The 23,097-nt window shown below is 40.0% G+C and overlaps 1 protein-coding gene across 3 annotated transcripts in view; it reads right to left on the bottom strand.

Moving 5' to 3' along the window:
• Positions 1-4,402: 4,402 nt before the first annotated feature.
• npr1b (natriuretic peptide receptor 1b) overlaps positions 4,403-23,097 on the bottom strand; it is a 75,395-nt gene continuing 56,700 nt past the window's right edge. For 2 of the 3 annotated variants that reach the window (XM_056381376.1, XM_056381377.1), the window contains 17 exons: positions 22,748-22,842; positions 22,379-22,514; positions 22,201-22,285; positions 21,109-21,226; positions 20,831-20,905; positions 20,015-20,092; positions 19,626-19,730; positions 19,472-19,543; positions 19,166-19,328; positions 18,888-19,043; positions 9,432-9,600; positions 9,151-9,297; positions 8,866-8,989; positions 8,513-8,581; positions 7,902-8,076; positions 6,781-6,879; positions 4,403-6,493 (listed from right to left, as the gene is read on the bottom strand). In XM_056381376.1, coding sequence (XP_056237351.1) covers positions 6,348-6,493; positions 6,781-6,879; positions 7,902-8,076; positions 8,513-8,581; positions 8,866-8,989; positions 9,151-9,297; positions 9,432-9,600; positions 18,888-19,043; positions 19,166-19,328; positions 19,472-19,543; positions 19,626-19,730; positions 20,015-20,092; positions 20,831-20,905; positions 21,109-21,226; positions 22,201-22,285; positions 22,379-22,514; positions 22,748-22,842 — 2,012 coding nt within the window. In that variant the 3' untranslated portion in view covers positions 4,403-6,347. Of the gene's footprint in view, positions 6,494-6,780; positions 6,880-7,901; positions 8,077-8,512; positions 8,582-8,865; positions 8,990-9,094; positions 9,298-9,431; positions 9,601-18,887; positions 19,044-19,165; positions 19,329-19,471; positions 19,544-19,625; positions 19,731-20,014; positions 20,093-20,830; positions 20,906-21,108; positions 21,227-22,200; positions 22,286-22,378; positions 22,515-22,747; positions 22,843-23,097 lie in introns of those variants that run through there. The other variant, XR_008828288.1, reaches the window with a different exon arrangement.

Genomic DNA, 23,097 nt, shown 5'->3' with positions numbered 1-23,097 from the left:
ATAAAAACGTCATAGTATAGTAAGGCATAAAACGTCATAGAAAACGTCATAGTATAGTAAGGCATAAAATGTCATAAAAACGTCATAGTATAGTAGGGCAGAAAACGTCATAGAAAACGACATAGTATAGTAAGGCATAAAAAGTCATAAAAATGTCATAATATAGTGAGGCAAAAAAAGTCATAAAAACGTCATAGTATAGTAAGGCATAAAAAGTCATACTATAGTAAGGCATAAAAAGTCATACACACGTCATAGTATAATAAGGCATAAAAAGCCATAAAAACGTCAGTAAGGCATAAAAAGTCATAAAAATGTCATAGTATAGTAAGGCATAAAAAGTCATAGTATAGTAAGGCATAAAAAGTCATAAAAACGTCATAGTATAGTAAGGCATAAAAAGTCATAAAAACGACATAGTATAGTAAGGCATAAAAAGTCATAAAAACGACATAGTACAGTAAGTCATATAAAGTCATAGTATAGTAAGGCATAAAAAGTCATAAAAATGTCATAGTATAGTAAGGCATAAAAAGCCATAAAAACGTCATAGTACAGTAAGGCATAAAAAAATCAAAAAAGTCATAGTATAGTAAGGCATAAAAAGTCATAAAAACGGCATAGTATAATGACGCATTAAAACGACATAGTATAGTAAGGCATAAAAAGTCATAAAAATGTCATAGTATAGTAAGGCAAAAAAAGTCATAAAAACGTCATAGTATAGTAAGGCATAAAAAGTCATAGTATAGTAAGTCATAAAAAGTCATAAAAATGTCATAGTATAGTAAGGCAAAAAAAGTCATAAAAACGTCATAGTATAGTAAGGCATAAAAAGTCGTAAAAAGACATAGTATAGTAAGGCAAAAAAAGTCATAAAAACGTCATAGTATAGTGAGTCATATAAAGTCATAAAAACGTCATAGTATAGTAAGGCATAAAAAGTCATAGTATAGTAAGGCATAAAAAGTCATAAAAACGTCATAGTATAGTAAGGCATAAAAAGTCATAAAAATGTCAAAGTATAGTAAGGCAAAAAAAGTCATAAAAACGTCATAGTATAGTAAGGCATAAAAAGTCATAGTATAGTAAGGCAGAAAAAGTCATAAAAACGTCATAGTATAGTAAGGCATAAAAAGTCATAAAAACGTCATAGTATATTAAGGCATAAAAAGTCATAAAAATGTCATAGTATAGTAAGGCATAAAAAGTCATAGTATAGTAAGGCAAAAAAAGTCATAAAAACGTCATAGTATAGTAAGGCATAAAAAGTCATAGTATAGTAAGGCATAAAAAGTCATAAAAACGTCATAGTATAGTAAGGCATAAAAAGTCATAAAAATGTCATAGTATAGTAAGGCAAAAAAAGTCAGAAAAACGTCATAGTATAGTGAGGCATAAAAAGTCATAGTATAGTAAGGCAGAAAAAGTCATAAAAATGTCATAGTATAATAAGGCAAAAAAAGTCATAAAAACGTCATAGTATAGTAAGGCATAAAAAGCCATAGTATAGTAAGGCATAAAAAGTCATAAAAACGTCATAGTATAGTAAGGCAAAAAAAGTCAGAAAAACGTCATAGTATAGTAAGTCAAAAAAAGTCATAGTATAGTAGGCATAAAAAGTCATAGTATAGTAAGGCAGAAAAAGTCATAAAAATGTCATAGTATAATAAGGCAAAAAAAGTCATAAAAACGTCATAGTATAGTAAGGCATAAAAAGCCATAGTATAGTAAGGCATAAAAAGTCATAAAAACGTCATAGTATAGTAAGGCAAAAAAAGTCAGAAAAACGTCATAGTATAGTAAGGCATAAAAAGTCATAGTATAGTAAGGCAGAAAAAGTCATAAAAACGTCATAGTATAGTAAGGCATAAAAAGTCATAAAAACGTCATAGTATAGTAAGGCATAAAACGTCATAGAAAACGTCATAGTATAGTAAGGCATAAAATGTCATAAAAACGTCATAGTATAGTAGGGCAGAAAACGTCATAGAAAACGACATAGTATAGTAAGGCATAAAAAGTCATAAAAATGTCATAATATAGTGAGGCAAAAAAAGTCATAAAAACGTCATAGTATAGTAAGGCATAAAAAGTCATACTATAGTAAGGCATAAAAAGTCATACACACGTCATAGTATAATAAGGCATAAAAAGCCATAAAAACGTCAGTAAGGCATAAAAAGTCATAAAAATGTCATAGTATAGTAAGGCATAAAAAGTCATAGTATAGTAAGGCATAAAAAGTCATAAAAACGTCATAGTATAGTAAGGCATAAAAAGTCATAAAAACGACATAGTATAGTAAGGGATAAAAAGTGATAAAAACGACATAGTACAGTAAGTCATATAAAGTCATAGTATAGTAAGGCATAAAGAGTCATAAAAATGTCATAGTATAGTAAGGCATAAAAAGCCATAAAAACGTCATAGTATAGTAAGGCATAAAAAAATCAAAAAAGTCATAGTATAGTAAGGCATAAAAAGTCATAAAAACGGCATAGTATAATGACGCATTAAAACGACATAGTATAGTAAGGCATAAAAAGTCATAAAAATGTCATAGTATAGTAAGGTATAAAACGTCATAGAAAACGTCATAGTATAGTAAGGCATAAAATGTCATAAAAATGTCATAGTATAGTAAGGCATAAAAAGTCATAAAAACGTCATAGTATAGTGAGTCATATAAAGTTATAGTATAGTAAGGCATAAAAAGTCATAAAAACAACATAGTATAGTAAGGCATAAAAAGACATCGTATAGTAAGGCATAAAAAGTCATAAAAATGACATCGTATAGTAAGTCATATAAAGTCATAGTATAATAAGGTATGAAAAGGCATAAAAACATGATAGTATAGTAAGGCATAAAAAGCCATAAAAACGTCATAGTATAGTAAGGCAAAAAAAGTCATAAAAACGTCATAGTATAGTAAGGCATAAAAAGTCATAGTATAGTAAGGCATAAAAAGTCATAAAAACGTCATAGTATAATAAGGCATAAAAAGCCATAAAAACGCCAGTAAGGCATAAAAAGTCATAAAAACGTCATAGTATAGTAAGGCATAAAAAGTCACAAAAACGACATAGTATAGTAAGGCATAAAAAGCCATAAAAACGTCATAGTATAGTAAGGCATAAAAAGTCATAAAAATGTCATAGTACAGTAAGGCATAAAAAGTCATAGTATAGTAAGGCATAAAAAGTCATAAACACGTCATAGTATAATAAGGCATAAAAAGCCATAAAAACGCCAGTAAGGCATAAAAAGTCATAAAAATGTCATAGTATAGTAAGGCATAAAAAGTCATAGTATAGTAAGGCATAAAAAGTCATAAAAACGTCATAGTATAGTAAGGCATAAAAAGTCATAAAAACGTCATAGTATAGTAAGGCATAAAAAGTCATAGTATAGTAAGGCATAAAAAGTCATAAAAACGTCATAGTATAGTAAGGCATAAAAAGTCATAGTATAGTAAGGCATAAAACGTCATAGAAAACGTCATAGTATAGTGAGTCATATAAAGTTATAGTATAGTAAGGCATAAAAAGTCATAAAAACAACATAGTATAGTAAGGCATAAAAAGACATCGTATAGTAAGGCATAAAAAGTCATAAAAATGACATAGTATAGTAAGTCATATAAAGTCATACTATAATAAGGCATGAAAAGGCATAAAAACATGATAGTATAGTAAGGCATAAAAAGCCATAAAAACGTCATAGTATAGTAAGGCATAAAAAGTCATAAAAACGTCATAGTATAGTAAGGCATAAAAAGTCATAAAAATGTCATAGTATAATAAGGCATGAAAAGGCATAAAAACATGATAGTATAGTAAGGCATAAAAAGCCATAAAAACGTCATAGTATAGTAAGTCATATAAAGTCATAGTATAATAAGGCATGAAAAGGCATAAAAACATGATAGTATAGTAAGGCATAAAAAGCCATAAAAACGTCATAGTATATTAAGTCAAAAAAAGTCATAAAAACGTCATAGTATAGTAAGGCATAAAAAGTCATAAAAACGTCATAGTATAGTAAGGCATAAAACGTCATAGTATAGTAAGGCATAAAAAGTCATAAAAACGTCATAGTATAGTAAGGCATAAAACGTCATAGTATAGTAAGGCATAAAAAGTCATAAAAACGTCATAGTATAGTAAGGCATAAAACGTCATAGTATAGTAAGGCATAAAAAGCCATAAAAACGTCATAGTATAGTAAGGCATAAAAAGTCATAAAAATGTCATAGTATAGTAAGGCACAAAATATCATAGAATAGTAACCCGTAAAATATTTTTAAAAAAGGTCATAGTATAGTAAGGCACAAACTTACGTCATAAGCACCTCAGATTTTTTACCTTCAGCCACATCAGAAAACTTCAACCCAGAATAAACAGCTCTGCACAGCACTTTATTGAGGCCACCACAGGTCAGTACACACAAACAAACAGAAAACAAACAATGCTGGTTTGATCCCCAGAAAAAAAACACACATGGCTCATTTTGACTTCTCTGAATCCCCACCTGAACTGAAGCTGCATCATTTAGCTTAACGCTGGGATCGAAAATGGCACCAGAGGGAAAACAAAACATGAAATTACAAACTGACAGTGTGACTCTTTAAATGAAAGCAGGTTGTCGATGAACAGATGAGTCTCTCTTCAGAGACACAAAACAATGAACTTGCTAATGATAACTCTCCCAAAACGAGGTGTGTAGTTTAAAACTGAACTCGTACACGAGACTCAGACATTGCTTTGTTGTCCACATGTCACACATGTGTTTAATGGCACTATATAAAAATGTCAATGTGTTTCGTACATTAAGATTTGTTTACATTTTGAGGCTGTTTCACTTCATGAATCAGTTCACTGGGGGAGATACTTTCACAGCTGCAGGACGTTTTGTCCCAGTCGTTGCTCGGGGTGTTTCAGTCCTCTGGGACACTGTACTGTAGCTGGGACGTCACAGGTTTGATCCCCAGCTGTCCAACTGTGTCCTCAGCTCCTTCGCTGTGAGGTTGAATTTAACCCATTAGATGTGAAGATCATGTGATTGTACCAAGGTTAAAACCAAAGAGGGTTATGGGACATTTTCTAATTCAAATAAAAAACTTTATTTAAAGGACCAGTATGGAGGATTTAAGGGGATCTATCAGAAGAAATAGCCCCGCCTCCTCAGAGCCGCCATGTTTCTACAGAAGCCCAGAACGGACAAACTCTCTTGGCTCTCGGGGTGGGGGGGTGTCTCACGTTTTTATGTCACCTGAAGGCCACTGTGGATTCTCCTTCACTTGGAAAGGGAGGGGTGAGGGAGGGGGCGGATTCAGTCAGCTGCAAACTGCAACTTCACCACTAGATGTCACTAAATCCTTCACACTGGTTCTTTAAATTCACAGGGAAATGTTGTTTATTTACAGAGAAAAACACATTCCAAAAGAGTTCATGAAAAACAAACAGCTGAAAACAAATCTAATATTTTTATTGAGCTTTTTTTTTTTTTTTAATCGTCTCGTCCACGTCGGGGAAGCAGCTGCTCTTTACTGGAGACGAGGAAGTTAATCCGACATCTTCATCCTTCATCAAGTAAAACTGAAAAATACAGTTTGAAAACACTAAAGATAAAGTTTAAATCTCACCTGTTTTTCTATTAAACAAGAGAAAAGATTAAAAGGATGAGGATTACTTTTTTTTTTGGTAAATGTACATCTGGGTTAACTTCCCCGCCTCCTGATGAAGAGCGTCAAACAGCTGCTTCTCTGATCTTTCCTGTGGGACTGTCACTGTGGATGAGACAGACCCGGACCAGGTGAAGTAATTCAGATCAGCTGTGAAGCGTGAACCAGCTGAGCTTTAGATTTTCTCTGGAACACAGAACATAAAGAGTCTCTGCTCCTTCAGTTGCATGTTTCAGCCTTTCGTTTGTACAGTGTGATTCTGGTTCTGCAGGTTTCAGATCAGTTCGTCCCTCCTGTCCCTCCTGTCTCCGTCTGTAGTTTTGTCTCTCACACACACTTTGTCCTGTAGAGTCTTTACAGTGTTTTCGTCCATGTGTGTTTTGGGAACGTACCGCTGCTTTCCTCCCATGTTGTGGAATCTAAAACCACCCAGGACTTTTTTTTGTTCAGAGATGAGAATCTTCTCGGAGGTGAAGAGTTGTCTGACGAAGAGGAGCCATTTCCTTCATTCATTTCCTCCATCCTCTCTTCTGTTCCCTTCTCTCTCCTTCGTTTCCTTATCCGCTTCCTACTTCCCTGTTTCCTTTTGTCCTCCCTGTCCCTCCTTGTCCGTTCATCCCCTCCTCTCCTCCGTCATCCTCTCGTCCGCCGTGTGTTGTCATTGGCTGCTGCTCTCTCCCAGTAGCCAATAGGTGGTCATCTTTCCTTTGCCCTTGACGTCGATCTCTCCTCTCAGTTCCAGCTGGAAGCAGTTGAACTCCAGCAGGACGTCGCGGGTCGTCGCGGACACGTGGATCTTCAGCGCTGAGTTAACACACACACACACAAAATGTTTTTAAAAAGCTAACAATAAAACAGTTATATAATATATAATAAAGTAACAATACTGCAATGTAAATACACTCACTGCATTCAAAAGTTTCAAAGTAAAAGCACTTATCAGCAAAATGTACTTAAAGCACCAAATCTAATATATAACATTTCAATCAACCAATCAATTAATCAATCAAAGGGACAATGTTCATAATGGGTGCTTTTACTTTGAAACCTTTTATTTATTTCATTGCAGATGCTCTCATCAGGTGTCTGACCTTCTCCACTCGACTCCATACGAGACGACGTGTTGACGGTGTCACCGAACAGACAGTAACGTGGCATCTTCAGACCCACGACCCCTGCACACACCGGACCTACACACACACACACACACACACACACACACACACACACACACACACACACACACACACACACAGGAAGTGGTAGGAGGTTCATGCATTACATCATGATGTAAGTAAGACGGTAATTAGTTAAATTAGTTAAATTTCATGTTTTAAATGAAGTGTTTGTCAACCTGTGAGTGAGTGAGCACAAAGCTTACTACAGAGTCTTGTACATGTTGTTTTCAATATTAAATTAACTCATAATGTAAATTCAAACATTATTAGTCTCTATGAATCAGCTGTTTTACAGTGTAGGTGAACATCACTGTAGCACGTCTGCTCACGGAGCTTCACTGGTTTACAGGTAGTTTGACTTTTTATGTTAAAAATGATCAGTGTGACATTTGAAAGGAAATTTGGATGAAGCTAACAGTTAGCATGCTCCGGGACTGAGCTAAATGTCACATGACAACAGACAAGATCTCCGAGCGAGGATTAAGACCGAGTCGATCAACAGAAAATCAAATGAAACCTCAGAAAAAACAACAGGAAGTGTTTAAGTGTTGACATTTAGTAGTAATTTAGTCACCATGACTGAGACTCGTGGTGCTTTCGATGACCACTGTTCATCTGTGTGTGAACATTCTGATGTGGCATAAATAACACTTGTTGCCGTGCAGAGTGAGAGCCGCGGAGTTTCCTGATAATTAAAACTCTTTACATGACAGAGGTGACCAGATAGCTGAGTGGTTAAGGCGCTCGGGATCGCTGGTTCAATTCCCGGTGATCATGTCATGTCATTCCCCCACGCTCAGAAACACACTGAGCTCTAAGGGGAAGAACACTTTCATCACTAACTCTTCTTACCTCTAAAATTCAAACATCAAGCTCCAAAATATAACAAAAGAAATTAAAACCAAGATTCCTCAAAGAAAAATGTCAAATATCCTCAAGTCGAGTTTAAAGAACATTACAACTGAGTCATGTCTTCATGAACCTGATGACACGTGAATATTTATATTTATAACATGGGTCTGTGTCTCTCTCACCGCTGTGAATCCCGATCCTCAGCTTCAGCTGCTGCTCCGCTCGGTGGCGGATCTTGAAGGTGCGGACGGCGTCCAGCAGGGCGAGCGCCATGCGGGCGATCTCTCTGCCGTGCAGCTTCCCGTTCCTCACCGGCAGCCCCGACACCACCATGTAGGCGTCGCCGATGGTCTCCACCTGAGGGCGCCACAGGACCATGGACACCAGGTGAGAGAGAGAGAGAGAGACACTGATGATAGTGGAACAAAGTCTGAACCACCTGAGCGGTTAAAGGTTTTTCACTTTTAGCTCAAAATATTTATTTTATATTATTTATCTTAAAAAAATGTTTCTGTTTCTACCATTTGCTTCTTTCAGAAACTGATTTAGTGAATATCTTTATTTTGGAGGAGAGACGTTTGGTTTCAGAGACAATTACATTTTGTTTTGTTTTTTTAATGAGAAACTGCTTCCTTTCTTCCTGAAAAGCTTCAGAGGTGAAAAGTTAAAGAGCATTTGATCTGCAGTGAAACTTTGATCCATGTCGATCAATAGAACTCATCAGGGCGAAGAGGCGACTCCTTCCTCTGGAAACTAATTAACGACCAACTGAATCTCTGTGTCGATGTTTCACCTTATAAACGTCAAAGTTGTCGATGATGGCGTCAAAACAAGTGTAGAGGTCGTTGAGCAGAGTCACCACCTGCACACACAGAGCAGGGTCAACAGGTGAGAACAGGTAAACACTGATGGATGTGTTTAAAGGAATAAAGACATTGTGGATGAAACATGTTTCACTGTCGTCGGGCGATCGATCAGTCCGACCCGATTGACCTGATCGATCCTTACAGATACGGTTTAATATATTAACATCTGTTAGACACCTGCCTGATGACATCACACGTCACCAGGTCAGACAGACTCAGACTCAGTGTTAAAGGACGCAGGGTCAGGGGCTGATGTAAAAACGTGTGAATGACCCTTCACCTCCATCGGCGTGCTCTCTGCGGAGATCGCTGTGAAACCGACGATGTCGCTGAAGTAGATGGTGACGGAGTCAAAGGCCTCCGCCTGAACCGTCTCCCCTCGCTTCAACTGCTCCGCCACCGAGCTGGGGGGGGGGGGGGGGGGGGGGGGGGGTTAGAGAGAGAGGGTGTAAACAACACAGAATCTGGTACAGCAGGACGTGTAGTACTGCAGTACTGTGTGTACTGACTGTGGTAGTATCTGGTACAGCAGTACGTGTAGTACTGCAGTACTGTGTGTACTGACTGTGGTAGTATCTGGTACAGCAGAGCCTCCGCCTTGCGTTTCTCCTCGTGATAAGCTTGTGTTCGTTCCTCCACCAGCTCCTCCAGGTTGTTGGCGTACTGCTCCATACGGGACAGAAGGTTGTCCAGGATGTTGGTCCTTGACTCCCTGAACACACACACACACACACACACACACACACACACACACACACACACATACACACACACACACACACAAACACACACACAGTTACAGGATGTTGTTTCTCTGACCTCTGACCTCTGCTTGGTGAGTCTTACTTGTTCTGTTTGCGCAGCAGCACTCTGATGTGGTTGAACTCCGGCCTCTCCGTCGGTTCCTCGGCCCAGCAGCGCTGCATCAGCTGACCCAGCTCGGGACTGTGACTCTGGGTGTCGATGATCGGCCTCAGGCAGGGCCACTCGCCCAGAACCACCCGGTCCACGATCTCTGCAGAGGGAGGGGGAGGGAGATATGAACTGTTTCTATTCACTCTCAGTCTCTGCAGCTGTAATCCGGAGCTTTCAACCACATCTCACAGTCTTCTTCAGCAGATACTGATGTGACACTCGATAACAATTGTTCTCAGTAGAAACAGATGTGTTTATCGCGGTGAGAGGAAACTCATCCGGACTGGACTGAGGAGGAGAAGAAATTAAATGAAATGAAATGAAATCAGAGATAACGAGCTCCTTCCTTTTAATTCACACACAAGTTTGTGCACAAAAAAAATTTCTTCAAGCCTTTAAATGCAATTAAAGAAAACACTGTATTTATTTATGGATGATTCCTCAGGAGCCCAGAGAGCTTCAAAATAAAAGCTTTTTTATCAAAATCTAAAAAATAAAACTTTGTTTGCTTTGGTCGTTTACAAGTTCATTTTAAATCAGAGATGATCTGTTTGACTCTAAATAACTGTGATTGAGATCAATGCTGAGATACTGAGACACAGACCAGTGATGGAGGACGTTACTACATGTGGAGTAACGCAGAGGTAAATGTCATTTCTCTGTCTTTGTGAGTAACTGGATCTTTGGTCGTTCGAGAGTTAAATCTAAACGTGGCTGCGGTTTCGCCATCAGGGCGCCTCGGCGTCAGAGCGACGTGCTGGAGGAGACGGGGCTGAAAAAACATTTTTTATAAACTTCCTTTATGTGACGTCTCCTTTTATTGCTTTCATGTGGCATCTACTCTCTAAATATCTTTATTAATTAATTGATTAAATGATTCATTCATTCATTCATTCATTAAAATTATATTGTATGTCTTCCCTCTTAACCCCACTTTATTTCTGTCCTGTTTTTGTTCAGCTTTCTGTTGATATATTGTTATTGGCGCTATCATATATATATATATATATATATATATATATACAGTATATGTATATATAAATAAAGTTTTTATTATTTTATTTAAGTTATATTTCTGAGGAAATATTGAGAGAAAATATTCTGTTCCTCAGCTTGGCAGAGATCCTGAATGATTTTAATGATGATGTCATCGATAATAATAATAATAAAATGATAATAAAGTGTCTGAAATCTCATTGTTGACCCTAAACAAAGTCCAGTCAGCAGCTGTGGATAGATGTTGAGATTTAATTTGAAGGATTTCTTTTCCACATTGGGTTAAAAATTCAGATCCTGTGACACTGAACTAACTCCAACTGCTGAGGAAGATGATGTGATATGATTGAAAGCTCCACATGGTCCATTTAATAGCTGTTGTGCTGATTTTGTGTTTCGTAACCTGCTGCTTCGAGTCGAAGATGAACTTTCAGTCTCGATATTAACGCTGAGTTTGAGGAGAAATCTTTTTTTTTCCTTCTAAAATTCCTAGAAACACATTTCTCCTGCGGTTTGGAAGCTGAAACGTTTCCACGGCGATTGTTGTGTTTCTCAGCAACAGTAGTGATTTTAGTGATCGCACCACCAGCCTGTTTTAAAGAGGTGAAGCTCTGACAGGCTGCAGGCGGACGGCTCTGAAGCTGCCGGTGGTTCGAGTCCTGGAAAGTGTTGGAGAGACGGAGACTGCTGAGTGACGGCGGCGGCGTCCAGCTGGCAGCTCAGCCAACGTCCCATCATTCTGTTTTCACCCTCTCACTCACACAGCCTTCCTCCCCCTCCCCCTCCTCCTCCTCCTCCGTCATGGAGTAATTGCTGGTTTCAGTTGTGTCGTACTCCAGCTCTAATTCTCCTCATTCAGTCCTCGTCACGACTCAGACTAAATCGCTCCAGCTCCCTCCCTCCACTTTGTTTTCTGCCTCTCTACTTCTTCTTCAACAACTGAAAAGCAGCAGTTTCTAATCAGGTCAGGAAAAGAACAAACTCGTAGAGCATTTTTCATTTCACTCGTAAAAATGATCCATAAATTATAAATTTTATTTTCCAATTCACGCTGGAAAACATACATTTCTCTGCTGCTCGTCTAACGTTCTGATCATTTGTCATTTGATTTGTTATACACATCACTTCTCTGTTTCTTTAGTATAAAGACATTTTTATTTCACATTGTGACTTTGACAAAAGTCCACGACCAAAACACTGAGTCTCTAATAAACTCAGGAATTAAATTTTCCTCCTCAGGTGTCAGCATCAGATCACATTAGTTTGTTTGAACCATGAACTGTAAAATAAAGATGGATGTCGCCTCTGTGACGTCACCCACATGTTTCTGAAGAGCAGTTTTGAAGCTCAGAGTGAGCTGCTCCACTGTCGCCATCTTGGCAGTGTCTGACTCCGCCCCCTAACTCCGCAGCTAATCCAAAAATGGTCAAAGAGGAGGTGCCTGTGTGAAGCTGAGACTTGATTTATTTCAATCTGTTCAAACCAATAAACAACCTCCAGGCCGAAACATGAAGCATCAACAGTGAAAAACCAGAAGTTGGAGTTCCTCTAATGACCACTCGAGTCTGGTTCCAACAGTGAGTCAATCTCCATTAGCCACGTTTCCACCTCAGGAACCAGGGTCTAAATTTTGTTACGGGGTGATTGATCAACCCCCAAAAAGGTACCTGGTTGGGGGTAGTTGTTTCCAAAGGTTCAGGAACTTTGGGGAATGTGGTCTGCAGTGCTGAACATTTCTAACTGGTCGATTATTTGCTGCATTTTATTTCACCCACGATGTTTAAGTCTGCAGCAAGCACCAAGCGAGCAAACACTTTTTCCACAGCGCCAAACACGTCCGGGAGAAGGTAAAAAACTGAAAAAGGACTTAAAAAAAAAAAAAAAAAGGACCACAACAACCGGAGTGGTGAGGGTCGCCACCCGTCACGTATAATAAGGGATCGTCCTGTATTTGAAAATAAAATGCTGCGTCCTGTATTGAATATATACGGGACGCAATTTGTGCGGTATTTTCGTTCATGTTACGTCCTCAAAGTGAGTAAAGTGATGTCAAGTCATAACTTTGCATCATCTTCCCGGGACTTAAGGCTGCGGTGGAAACGCAGACAACAATGTGCCACAGGAAACTTTCAGAACTTTTTGGTCGAAACGCGGCTTTAGACTCCTCATGTTAAAATATCCAACTTTACAGCAGAAATAAACATGTTTTGGTCTCTAGAGCTAATTTCCTCCTTCATGACACCTGTTTATATAACTCACCTGTTCACATTTTATTGAGGACTAAAGTTATGGAGAATTGAGGGCGTGGCCTCTTTGAATGACAGGTGGGTGAGTGTATGTTTGCCACAAACTGGCATGAACCAAATTCCCAGCACCACACACGCCCCTCCTCTTTGTCCAGTCTTTGGATTAGCTGGGAGTTAGGGGGCGGAGTCAGACACTGCCAAGATGGCGATGGTGGAGCAGTTCACTCTGAGCTTCGGAAACCTGTCTTTATTTACAGTCTGTGGTTGAAATTGTCACTTTTAAGTTCATTCAGTTGAAGTTCAGTTGGTATAAACTCAGGGGATTCAGCTGTGATGAGGAGCAGAGCTGCTGCAGCACGTTACTGATCTGACCTGAATTGACTTTGTTCTGATTCAAACTTTCACTGATTCTGTTTCTTCCTTCCCTCGTTCTTCGAGGTTCATACTTTGGAAATCTGTCGTACAAGCCAAGCTCCAAACCAAACCTTCATTCCAGAGGACGTGGACTGACGTTACCTCGGGTCTCAACCTCAGTTTGAGGTCGTTTTACCCAAAAACTCCACTTTCCAGGACGAAGCAGTTTCTTACTCTGAGGTTTTGGCCGACCAAACAAACTAATCCTTTCAGCTTTCTGTCTAATTTTTCAAATCTCTGGTTTATTCCTGGAGAGAAGGTTTTCTCTAGAACAAATCTGTTGTCAGCACGTGGCCACAAAAGTACCAGCCCCAAAACCCCAAAAACACGTATCTCACTGGGCTGTTTGCTCAGACTCATTTATTTCTGTCATGCAGCAGCAGCAGAGAACAGGCTGCCAGTTTACTGTAGACACATCATTTCCTGATTAGTATGAAATCGTACTCTGGTCCATGAATGTTACATTTATTCTGAAAATACACAGATGTGCAGACAGGAATAGACAAATGAGCTCAATGATGATGAGACCATGGAAAGTTTCTGCATTAGCAAATGATGCTGTAAATCAGGGGTGTCAAACGTACGGCCCGCGGGCCGGAACCGGCCCGCCAGGGGGTTTAGTCCGGCCCGGGGATAAATTTGCATTATTAAAAAAAAGAATAAATTTAATGTTCTTTAAAATCTGCAGTTCCTATGTTGTTCGCTAGAGGCGTTGTGTTTTAGTCAGTTCAGTGGCTTTACCCGCTCTTTCTCTTGGAACGGGCACCCTCATCAGTGGAATGTCTTTGTCAAAAAAGAGAAAAGTGGACACAGAGTGTCGGATTTTTCAAGAAAAATGGACTTCTTCCTATATGTTCACGGAGGTGAATGGGAAACCCGTGTGCCTGGTGTGCATGCAGCAAGTTTCGGTGCTTAAGGAGTACAATATTCGGCGCCACTATGAAACTCAGCATGGTGAAAAATACAACAGCTTGCACGGAGAACTGAGAAAACAGAAGGTAAATGAAATGTTGGTTGGTCTGAGGAAACAGCAATCTGTTTTCACCCGGAGCCGAGAGGTTAGTGATGCTGCGGTGAAAGCCAGCTACGTAATTGCTAGCCAAATAGCATTAGCATCAAAGCCGTACTCTGAGGGGGAGTTTGTCAAAAACTGCATGCTAAAGGCTGCTGAAATTGTGTGTCCTGAGAAGCGAAAAGCTTTTGCCAATATTAGCTTGACGAGAAATACCGTGGCAGACAGGATTTCGGAACAATCGGCAGATTTGGACAGCCAACTGAAACGCAAAGTGGAGTCATTTCTGGCATTTTCTGTTGCAATTGATGAGAGTACTGATATTACAGACGTCGCTCAACTGGCCATATTCATTCGTGGAGTTGATGACACTTTGACTGTCACAGAGGAGTTTCTCGAGTTGGTGCCTATGACCGACACCACAACAGCTGAGGACATTTTCCGCTCCGTCGTTGGAGCACTGGACAGGGTCGGGGCGGACTGGTCCCGCGCCGTAAGCCTGGCCACTGATGGTGCGCCGTCAATGATCGGGAAAAAAGCAGGTGTTGTGACCAAGTTCAGAGAGAAAGTACAAGCCGCAAATGGAGGGGGTGATTTTTGGACATTTCATTGCATTTTACATCAGGAGGCATTATGCTGCAAGTCCTTAAAAATGGATCACGTCATGGAGGTGGTTGTGCGAACTGTTAATTTCATCCGAGCCAGAGGTCTCAATCATCGTCAGTTTGACAGCCTTCTCAGTGACTGTAACATTACCCATGGTCTGCCATACCACACTGAGGTAAGATGGTTAAGCAGAGGTGCTGTGCTGAAGCGCTTCTTTGATCTACGTGGGGAAATCGGACAATTTATGGAGAAAAAAGGAAAACCTGTTAAGGAATTACAGTGCCCACTTTGGCTGCAGGACCTTGCATTTATGGTTGATATTACAGAGCACTTGAATAATCTGAACAGAATGTTGCAGGGACGCAAAAAAATTGTAACACAGTATTATGACAGCATACGTGCATTCAAGTTAAAGCTCACGTTATGGGAGACGCAGATAGCAAGCGGAGACCCTGCTCATTTTCCCTGTCTCCGAGATGTGTGCGCAGCAAGCGTTAATCCTGACGTGAAACAGTACAAAGACAAGATTTCAGGGTTGCTGAGGGAGTTTGAGAAACGATTTCAGGTCTTTAGCGAACTCGAGACAGAATTCGCAGTTTTTCGCTCACCATTCACAGTCAGAGCTTCTGATGTGCCTGTTGACATGCAACTTGAAATCATTGATTTGCAGTGTGATGTAGAATTGAAGGACAAATTTGCCTCTGTGGGCTTGGACACATTTTACAAGTATCTCCTACCACGCTATCCTAAATTGACAGCACTGGCTGCAAAAATGTTGTCCATGTTTGGGACTACCTACCTTTGTGAGCAAGTTTTCTCACTAATGAACATTAATAAAACGAAGCTACGCTCAAAGCTCACACATAAGCACTTAAATGAGATTCTGAAACTGGCTGCTACTCAGGATATGATGCCTGATATTGATGCACTTGTGCAGGCTAAAAGATGTCAAGTTTCAGGGGCAAATACTGAGCAAGACTAAATTCTATGGCTGCTTTGAACGTTGCACTATAAAATAAACAAATGTGAATATTTGCTCTAGTAATTGCTGTGAAAGTCAGTGGTAGTAAGAAACAGATTTACAAGAGAAGAGTATTGTTAAGTAAAATATTATGCCTCATGCATGCCACATATGTTATCTATGTGAGTTTTTTTTTTGTTTACATTTTATGCATTAACAAGGAAGGGGCCAAATTTACTTCATCAAATGTCTGTTTAAAACAGCTGCCACTTAAGATTTCAAGTGTGTGGCCTCAATTTATGTGTTCAGAATTGTTTCCTAGATGTGGAAAATGGATTTTAAATTCATTCATTTCTAAATTTAGATGGGTTTAGTGTATTTTAACATACAGGGCAGTGTTTTTAAGTTCCACAAAACTGTTTGTTGACTAAATGTTTTAAAACATTGTACAATCAAAGTGATCAGTTTTTTATGTATAATGCACTGAAATAAATGTTAAACTGAGTAAAAGTGTAAAAGGACAATTAATTTAATGTAAAGATTTTTCTAATTTATTTCTTCTTTGCACTAATACAAAGAAAAAAAGTGGACTTACGGTTAGTTCTATGTAATTTTGGAATGAGTTTACTGGTCTGGCCCCCTTGAGATCAGATTAAGCTGTACGCGGCCCCCAGACCAAAATGAGTTTGACACCCCTGCTGTAAATGCATCTCAGGTTGCAAGAGCTCATTAGTGCCATGGGTGCTCAGCTCCGAGGCATCTATTAATATTCTCCTTCGGGCTTATTATTATTCTTCTGCCAAATTTCGGCGCGAAACTCGTCCCGCAGCTTTGAGAAAACCCCGGTAATATATACATCAAAACGTGCGTCTTGATCCCGAAAGAGGTGCTATGACTTTTGGTGTTAAATTCCAATTTTTCCCAAAGTTATTCCCAAAATACTGGGAATAAATAATGCATTAGAAATGCATTGGAATTTTCTTTAAAAACCCACAAAATTTCACCTTTTTTCTACAAAATTTCACCTTTTTTCTGAGTCACCCAGCTCTCTCATACCTGCACGTAGAAATGTGATTCAAACTATAAAACGGAGGAAAACTTCTGCTCTCTCCAAAACACAGGAACTGTTTTTACATAACATGTAAACTTTTCAAACTGTGAGCACTCAAAGGAGGAGTGCAAATCACTTTTTCTTCAAAGTTAGAGTGAAAGCGTCAGTTGGCTAGAGTGCGTGAAGCAGTAAAAAATAACCTTTATTTTTATTTTTAACTCGAGCTCGCGGCCAAACCGTAAAAAGGAGACAAATAATTCTTTCTGAAAATGTAGACATAGTTGTTGGGATTCATAAAATGTAACTTTGACAGGCAGGGTCTGCACAAAATTTAAACGGGGGTGCCGAGTCCGGCAGCAATACCTGTCTCACTCTCATTGACACCTAATGTAATCGTCTTTTTCTTTCAAAAGAATCTCTCTCTGTCTTCGCACTGAGCTTCCTCACTCATTTTAAGGAATATCTGAATAAAATAGAGACTGTAGAAACTTCTGGCTTCAGTGTCTGACACGGTAAGTAAGTAACGGTTTTCTCATAATTTGCAGTTGTTTTGAAGCCATGTAGAAGCCAAATTCTGGGCAGATTTTCACATTGCCATGGCAACGGCAGCTCCTGACCTGTGTGCGTGCGTGCGTGCGCCTAGCAACCAGATAACCAACTCTCCAAGCTCTGCTAGCTTTACATTAGCCGCATGTTAGGTCTTAAATTACATTTAGTTAGGTCTTAAATATGTAAGTCCATTTACTGCTTCCTTCGTAGCTTTTTTTTTGTTTTGTTAAAAGAGTGAATGAAGTTGTGACGGTCTCCGCTGAGACAGAGGAGAGGAGAAGCTACTAGCCCTCTCTCGCTGTCACTTCTAGTCGCGTTGCTCTCCTCCCCAGTAATGTTAAATTTAGCACAGAAAAAAACATAATAGTGGTAATTTAAATAGCGGTTCATGGGATTTATTAACCCTCAGGGGTCCCTCTGTCCTTTTTTGGACATTTTCTTCACTTTTCGTTTTTGATTTGCTGATCATTGTGGCTGTGTTACAGCTGAAGGTATGGATTTCTGCAAGAAAGTGTCTTTTTTGACATATTTTTAAAATCTAATGTCAGTTACTGTTACAGGTCTATTATACACTGGTAACACATTTTGTATCCTCTGGGGTTCCTCGCGTCCAAAAAAGGACACACAAAGAAAATGATATAAAATCATCATATATCAATATTTTTTTCTGCTTTTTTTTTTGCATAAATCTCTTAAACCACTTCAGTTCTGCTCAAACCTACCAAATGTTTATTAGTTTTCAGGATTTTAACCCTTTAAATGCCCGTTTGAAGACATGTGGCCTCTTGTTTTATTAAAAAAAAACAACACAGAATATGAGATATTTCCCACATAATATATGATGGAGGGATGTGACATTGTTTTATATCAGAATCTTTTATATCAAGACATTTCTCAAAAGCAGAATATGATCAGGGTGACTTTTGAACACTGGATATAATTCATGTACTCATCCCGGCAGTAGCCCCCGTGGCACTCAAAATTTCCCTGGAATTTTCTAGTTACTTATAAGATCAGACCTTAAACTTCGAGCAGCAGCTACAAACTGAATTTCTTGTTGACATCATCAACTTATTTTTATATAATACAGATATATGATGATGAAATAATCATGAACACCATGACTGAGTATTTCCTTGAATTGCAGTGAACCAATGAATGATTAAAAATAGATTCAGGCAGCCAGGGTTTCATACGTCACAAACCTAAGGAATCAATCCTGTCAACTTTTGGGGACAGGGGGGCGGGGCTAAATACACCTGAAACCATGTGAGTTAGCATTAGCACAATCGCTAAAACTGTGTCAGCCCCGGCCAGTTAAAAGCTAACCTTGCTATCAGTTCTGGAAAGATTCCAGTTGCGCTAACAGTTCTGCAAAGATGCTACATTACCTGTTCTGAAAAGATGCTAAGCTAACCATTCTAGAACATTTGCTAGTCTCTGATTCTGCTCTCATCTGAGTCTCAGCAGATCTGAACCCCTGAAGGTTTTCACCGTTTCCAGACCTGTTTTGTTACGTCACGAGTGTGTGCACACGCTCTGCACTCTGTACCTTTAGGGCTGAGGGGGTCTCCCTCTAAGTAAAAGGCTCCTCGGCGCAGCGCCACCTCCTGGAGGATGATGCCGAAGCTGTAGACGTCTCCTTTCTGAGTTCCATGAGGAGGAGGAGCCTCCATCCTGAGCAGCTCTGGAGCCATCCACAGCCTCTCTGCAGGGGGGGGGTCATGTCAGTGACACGTTTTTACAATTACATTACATTTGTTTATACATTATATAAATGTATATAATGTATTATAAATGTCTGAAACCATGTCTTAACCCGTGACTCACGGGCGTAGTAGGCATGAGCGTCCTTCCCTGAGTTGCTCTCGGACCTAAAGCTGGACAAACCGTAGTCGGTGATCTTCAGGACAAAGCGGTTGTCGACGACACAGTTGGACGACTTCAGTTTACCGTGAGAGAAGATGACGCTGTTGTGGAGGAACACCATGCCCTGAGGAGAGAGGGAGAGAGCGAGGGAGAGAGAGAGAGAGAGAGAGAGAGAGAGAGAGAGGATCATCACTGTGACGACACCACTGGATAATAACAGTGAAGAAGAGAGTGAGAACAGACGTGGAGGATGAAACAGAAAAATACCTTGACGATGTCGTTGATGAGAGAATATTTGAACATCCAGTCCAGAGTGATGCTGTCGTTCTCCAAGATGTCCTGAAGACACAAATACACACTAAATACACACAAGTGCAAACCTGACACACAGACAGACAGTCAGACAGACAGGTAGTTGTACCTGCAGACTTCCTCGGGGACAGTACTCTGTGATGATACAGATGTTGGGGCTGTCGATGGACGCTCCGATGAACCTGGTCAGATGTTCGTTCTGAACGTCACGCATCTAAACAAACAAAACAAAAAAAAAAAACAACAACAACTAAAGATTCATTAACTGTATGAGGTGTTGTCAGTGTCTCTGGCAGTTTTCATTACAGCCACAACGACAACAAAGAATTAAAACATTTCCTCACGTGTTTCTCTTGATTTATACTTTGACCTTTTATGATCACAGACCAGCTCTGACCTTTAAACTCTATGTTTGCTGATGCTCTTATATTTTGGTTATTCATTTAATAATGCAATAATTGTATTTCTGCTGTGGATTTAAAGATGAAACACACTCACATGTTTGAGCTCAAACAGAACGTCCCTGTTCAGCTCGATGCGTTTCCTGTTGATGTATTTGATGGCGATGATGTTTCCCTGCAGGAAAACAAAGAGAAGCTTCAACAACTCAAAAAACCCACAACCCAAACTGATCCAGACCATAATCCTGATCCTGATCCTGATCAGATCACCAAGCATCAGTCTAAACCCAACCATGTTCCCTTCACTGTCAATTGACAAACAAAACTCAGCAGATCATCATGTTTGAGAAGCTGGAACCAGTGGTGAATAATTGATTTACAATTGATCATTTAATTGACTAAATGCATTACAGACCTGGGTTAACCTGTTTTCACCTGTTAAATGAAGATCACACTGAGGTGCTTCGTCCTGCTGTGATGAAGTATATATTATTATAACTTCCACATTCCTCCTGATCTTTTAAGTTTCCATTAATCTACATTTTTTTCTGTCTGTCACCACAGATGAGAACTCAGAGCCTAAAACTATTTTGTATTTTTTCTTTCTTCCTGCAGCTAAAAAGCCGCTTCCTTAAGTTTTTCTAAATGCATCTTTAAGTGAAAAGTAAAGTGCAAAAACAAACTGTTTTGTGCCTTTTTCATATCTCAACATGTAAAGTGGTTTCCTTCCTGCTGCTGCAGCTTTTAGTCAGTGTGTTTGAAACCACTGATGGAGGATAAATCAGTGGAAGCAGGGCGAGAGCAGTGACACACGGAGGAGACAAAAGACAAGAAGATGTGTGTAATTACAGATGTGCTCCGTCACATTCAGTCTGAGTCTTTATCATCAGCACAGAGACGAAGATTCACTGACCTTGTAGTATCCGGTCTTTGCAAAAACCTGGAGGTTTCCATCTCCAGTCATCAGGGAGCCGTAATTAGAGCCTCTCTGGAGACACACACAGGGTCAGTGTGTGTGTGTGTAAAAGAGCCATTTTAACACACTTGATTAGTAACATAAAGTCTTTCTCTTTATTACAGTGAACAAAAGACAAAATTACAGAATCAGAGAGTGATCAGTGAAGTGTGTGTGTGTGTGTGTGTGTGTGTGTGTGTGTGTGTGTGTGTGTTTGTGTGTGTGCACGTGCTGACCAGTGACAGTGTGATCCTGCTGCCGCTCCGCAGCACTTTGTCCAGGTTACTCATCTGGATGTCATCCCAGGAAATCCTCCAGAGCTGAGCCACCAGCTCCTTCTCCAGTTTCATCCTCCTGCAGAGAGACAGAGAGAGAGAGGGAGAGAGAGGGAGAGAGAGAGAGAGGGAGAGAGAGGGAGAGAGAGAGGGAGAGAGAGAGAGAGAGAGACGTTACAGACAAACTGTGACATCACCCACAGGTTTCTGAAGCTCAGAGTGAGCTGCCTCACTGTCGCCATCTTGGCAGTTTCTGACTCCGCCCCCTAACTCCCAGCTAATCCAAAAATGGTCAAAGAGGAGGGGCGTGTGTGGAGCTGAGACATTGGTGCATGGTGGTTTGTGGCAACCTGTCACTCAAAGAGGCCACGCCCTCAATCCTCCATAACTTTAGTCCTTAATAAAATGTAAACAGGTGAGTTATATAAACAGGTGTCATGAAGGAGGAAATTAGCTCTAGAGACCAAAACTGTTTTTTGTACCAGGATGTAAACGTGTTTATTTCTGATGTAAAGTTGGACATTTTAACATGGGAGTCTACAGAGACTGACTCACTGTTGGAGCCAGACTCTAGTGGTCGTTAGAGGAACTGCAGCTTCATGTTTCAGTCTGGAGGTTGATGCTTGATTAAAATACTTGGTTAATGTGATAAAAAGGTTGTTGTCACCAGGTCCTCCACTGGATCTCCAGCTATAAGAAGAAGCTAGCTCAGTATCCTCAGTGTGATTGTAAGTCCTGTATTCACCACTTGTGGCAGCAGGGGGCGCTGTTGCTGCTGCTCAGCAAAGGTTACACAGTGTTGCTTTTATGATTTCAGAGCAGTGACTTTCTAAATGTAAAGCAGCTCAATTCACACAGAGAAAGACACATTTCCGTAGTTTGCAGCCATCTGTGTAAATAATTAAATTACTGCTAAATAATATTAAAAATAATAAATAATAAGCAAATCATTGTGTCACATGTATACTGTATGTAGAGTATTTCATTTAATTACCCTCCCCCTGTGATATTCATTCAGTCAGAGTCATGTGGACAAACAGCAGCCGCTCTCACCTGTAGATGAAGACGGTGATGGTGAGCGTCATGGTGAAGATGAAGAGGACCACAATGGAGACCATCTGGTGGATGGTGATTGTTTCTGGCAGAGAGGAGGAGAAACTGTTTTAATAACCTCCGATTCAACATGAGCAAACCGACACAACAAGTGCGTGACTGCAGCTGATCCACTGACTGGCGAGGCAGACAGGGTTGTCGTTCTTGAAGCCGCAGACGGGGACGTCAGGAGGACAGACTCCGCCCAGCCAGTGCAGCGATGTCCCAGGTATGGCCGTCAGCTGCTCCTCGGAGCTGTTGTAAACCAAAACGATCTGGAAGAAAACAAGAGAAAACACAGACGTGAGATCGTCTACAGACCCCAGATCAGTGACACCGAGATCAAACTGATCAGTATCAGATCAGAAACTATTCTAAACCTTTCAAGTCATTGTGTATTTTACATTTACAAGTTGCAAGATACTGAATGCTGCTGTTACGTGGAGCAATAACACGATGTGTGTGTGTGTGTGTGTGTGTGTGTGTGTGTGTGTGTGTGTGTGTTCACCTGGAAGGCGCTGCTGTTGGTGTCGATCATGTCCCAAAGGGCGAAGTCTGTCTCTCTGTCTCCATTCTCGTCCAGGTGAACAAGTCCCGTCACACCTGAGGACACCAACGAAGAAGAAGAGTTCACTCAGACAATTAGTCAGTGACTCATATTCTTAAACCCAGGTGTTTGTCAGCGCACGCTGACTTCACGCTGTGATTGGTCGGCTGTGTGGAGGTGTGGAAGGAAGTGGGTGGGGTCGGAACCTCTCTCTCTACAACAATCAACTTTATTGATCCCAAATCACAAGATTCTTGTGTTTCACGCACGCACACACAGAAAGGGTCTAACTGATCTATGAACAGATGAAA

Source organism: Seriola aureovittata, chromosome 7, assembly GCF_021018895.1.
Source record: "Seriola aureovittata isolate HTS-2021-v1 ecotype China chromosome 7, ASM2101889v1, whole genome shotgun sequence".
NCBI lineage: Eukaryota > Metazoa > Chordata > Actinopteri > Carangiformes > Carangidae > Seriola > Seriola aureovittata.
This window is presented reverse-complemented; position numbering and strand designations above follow the sequence as displayed.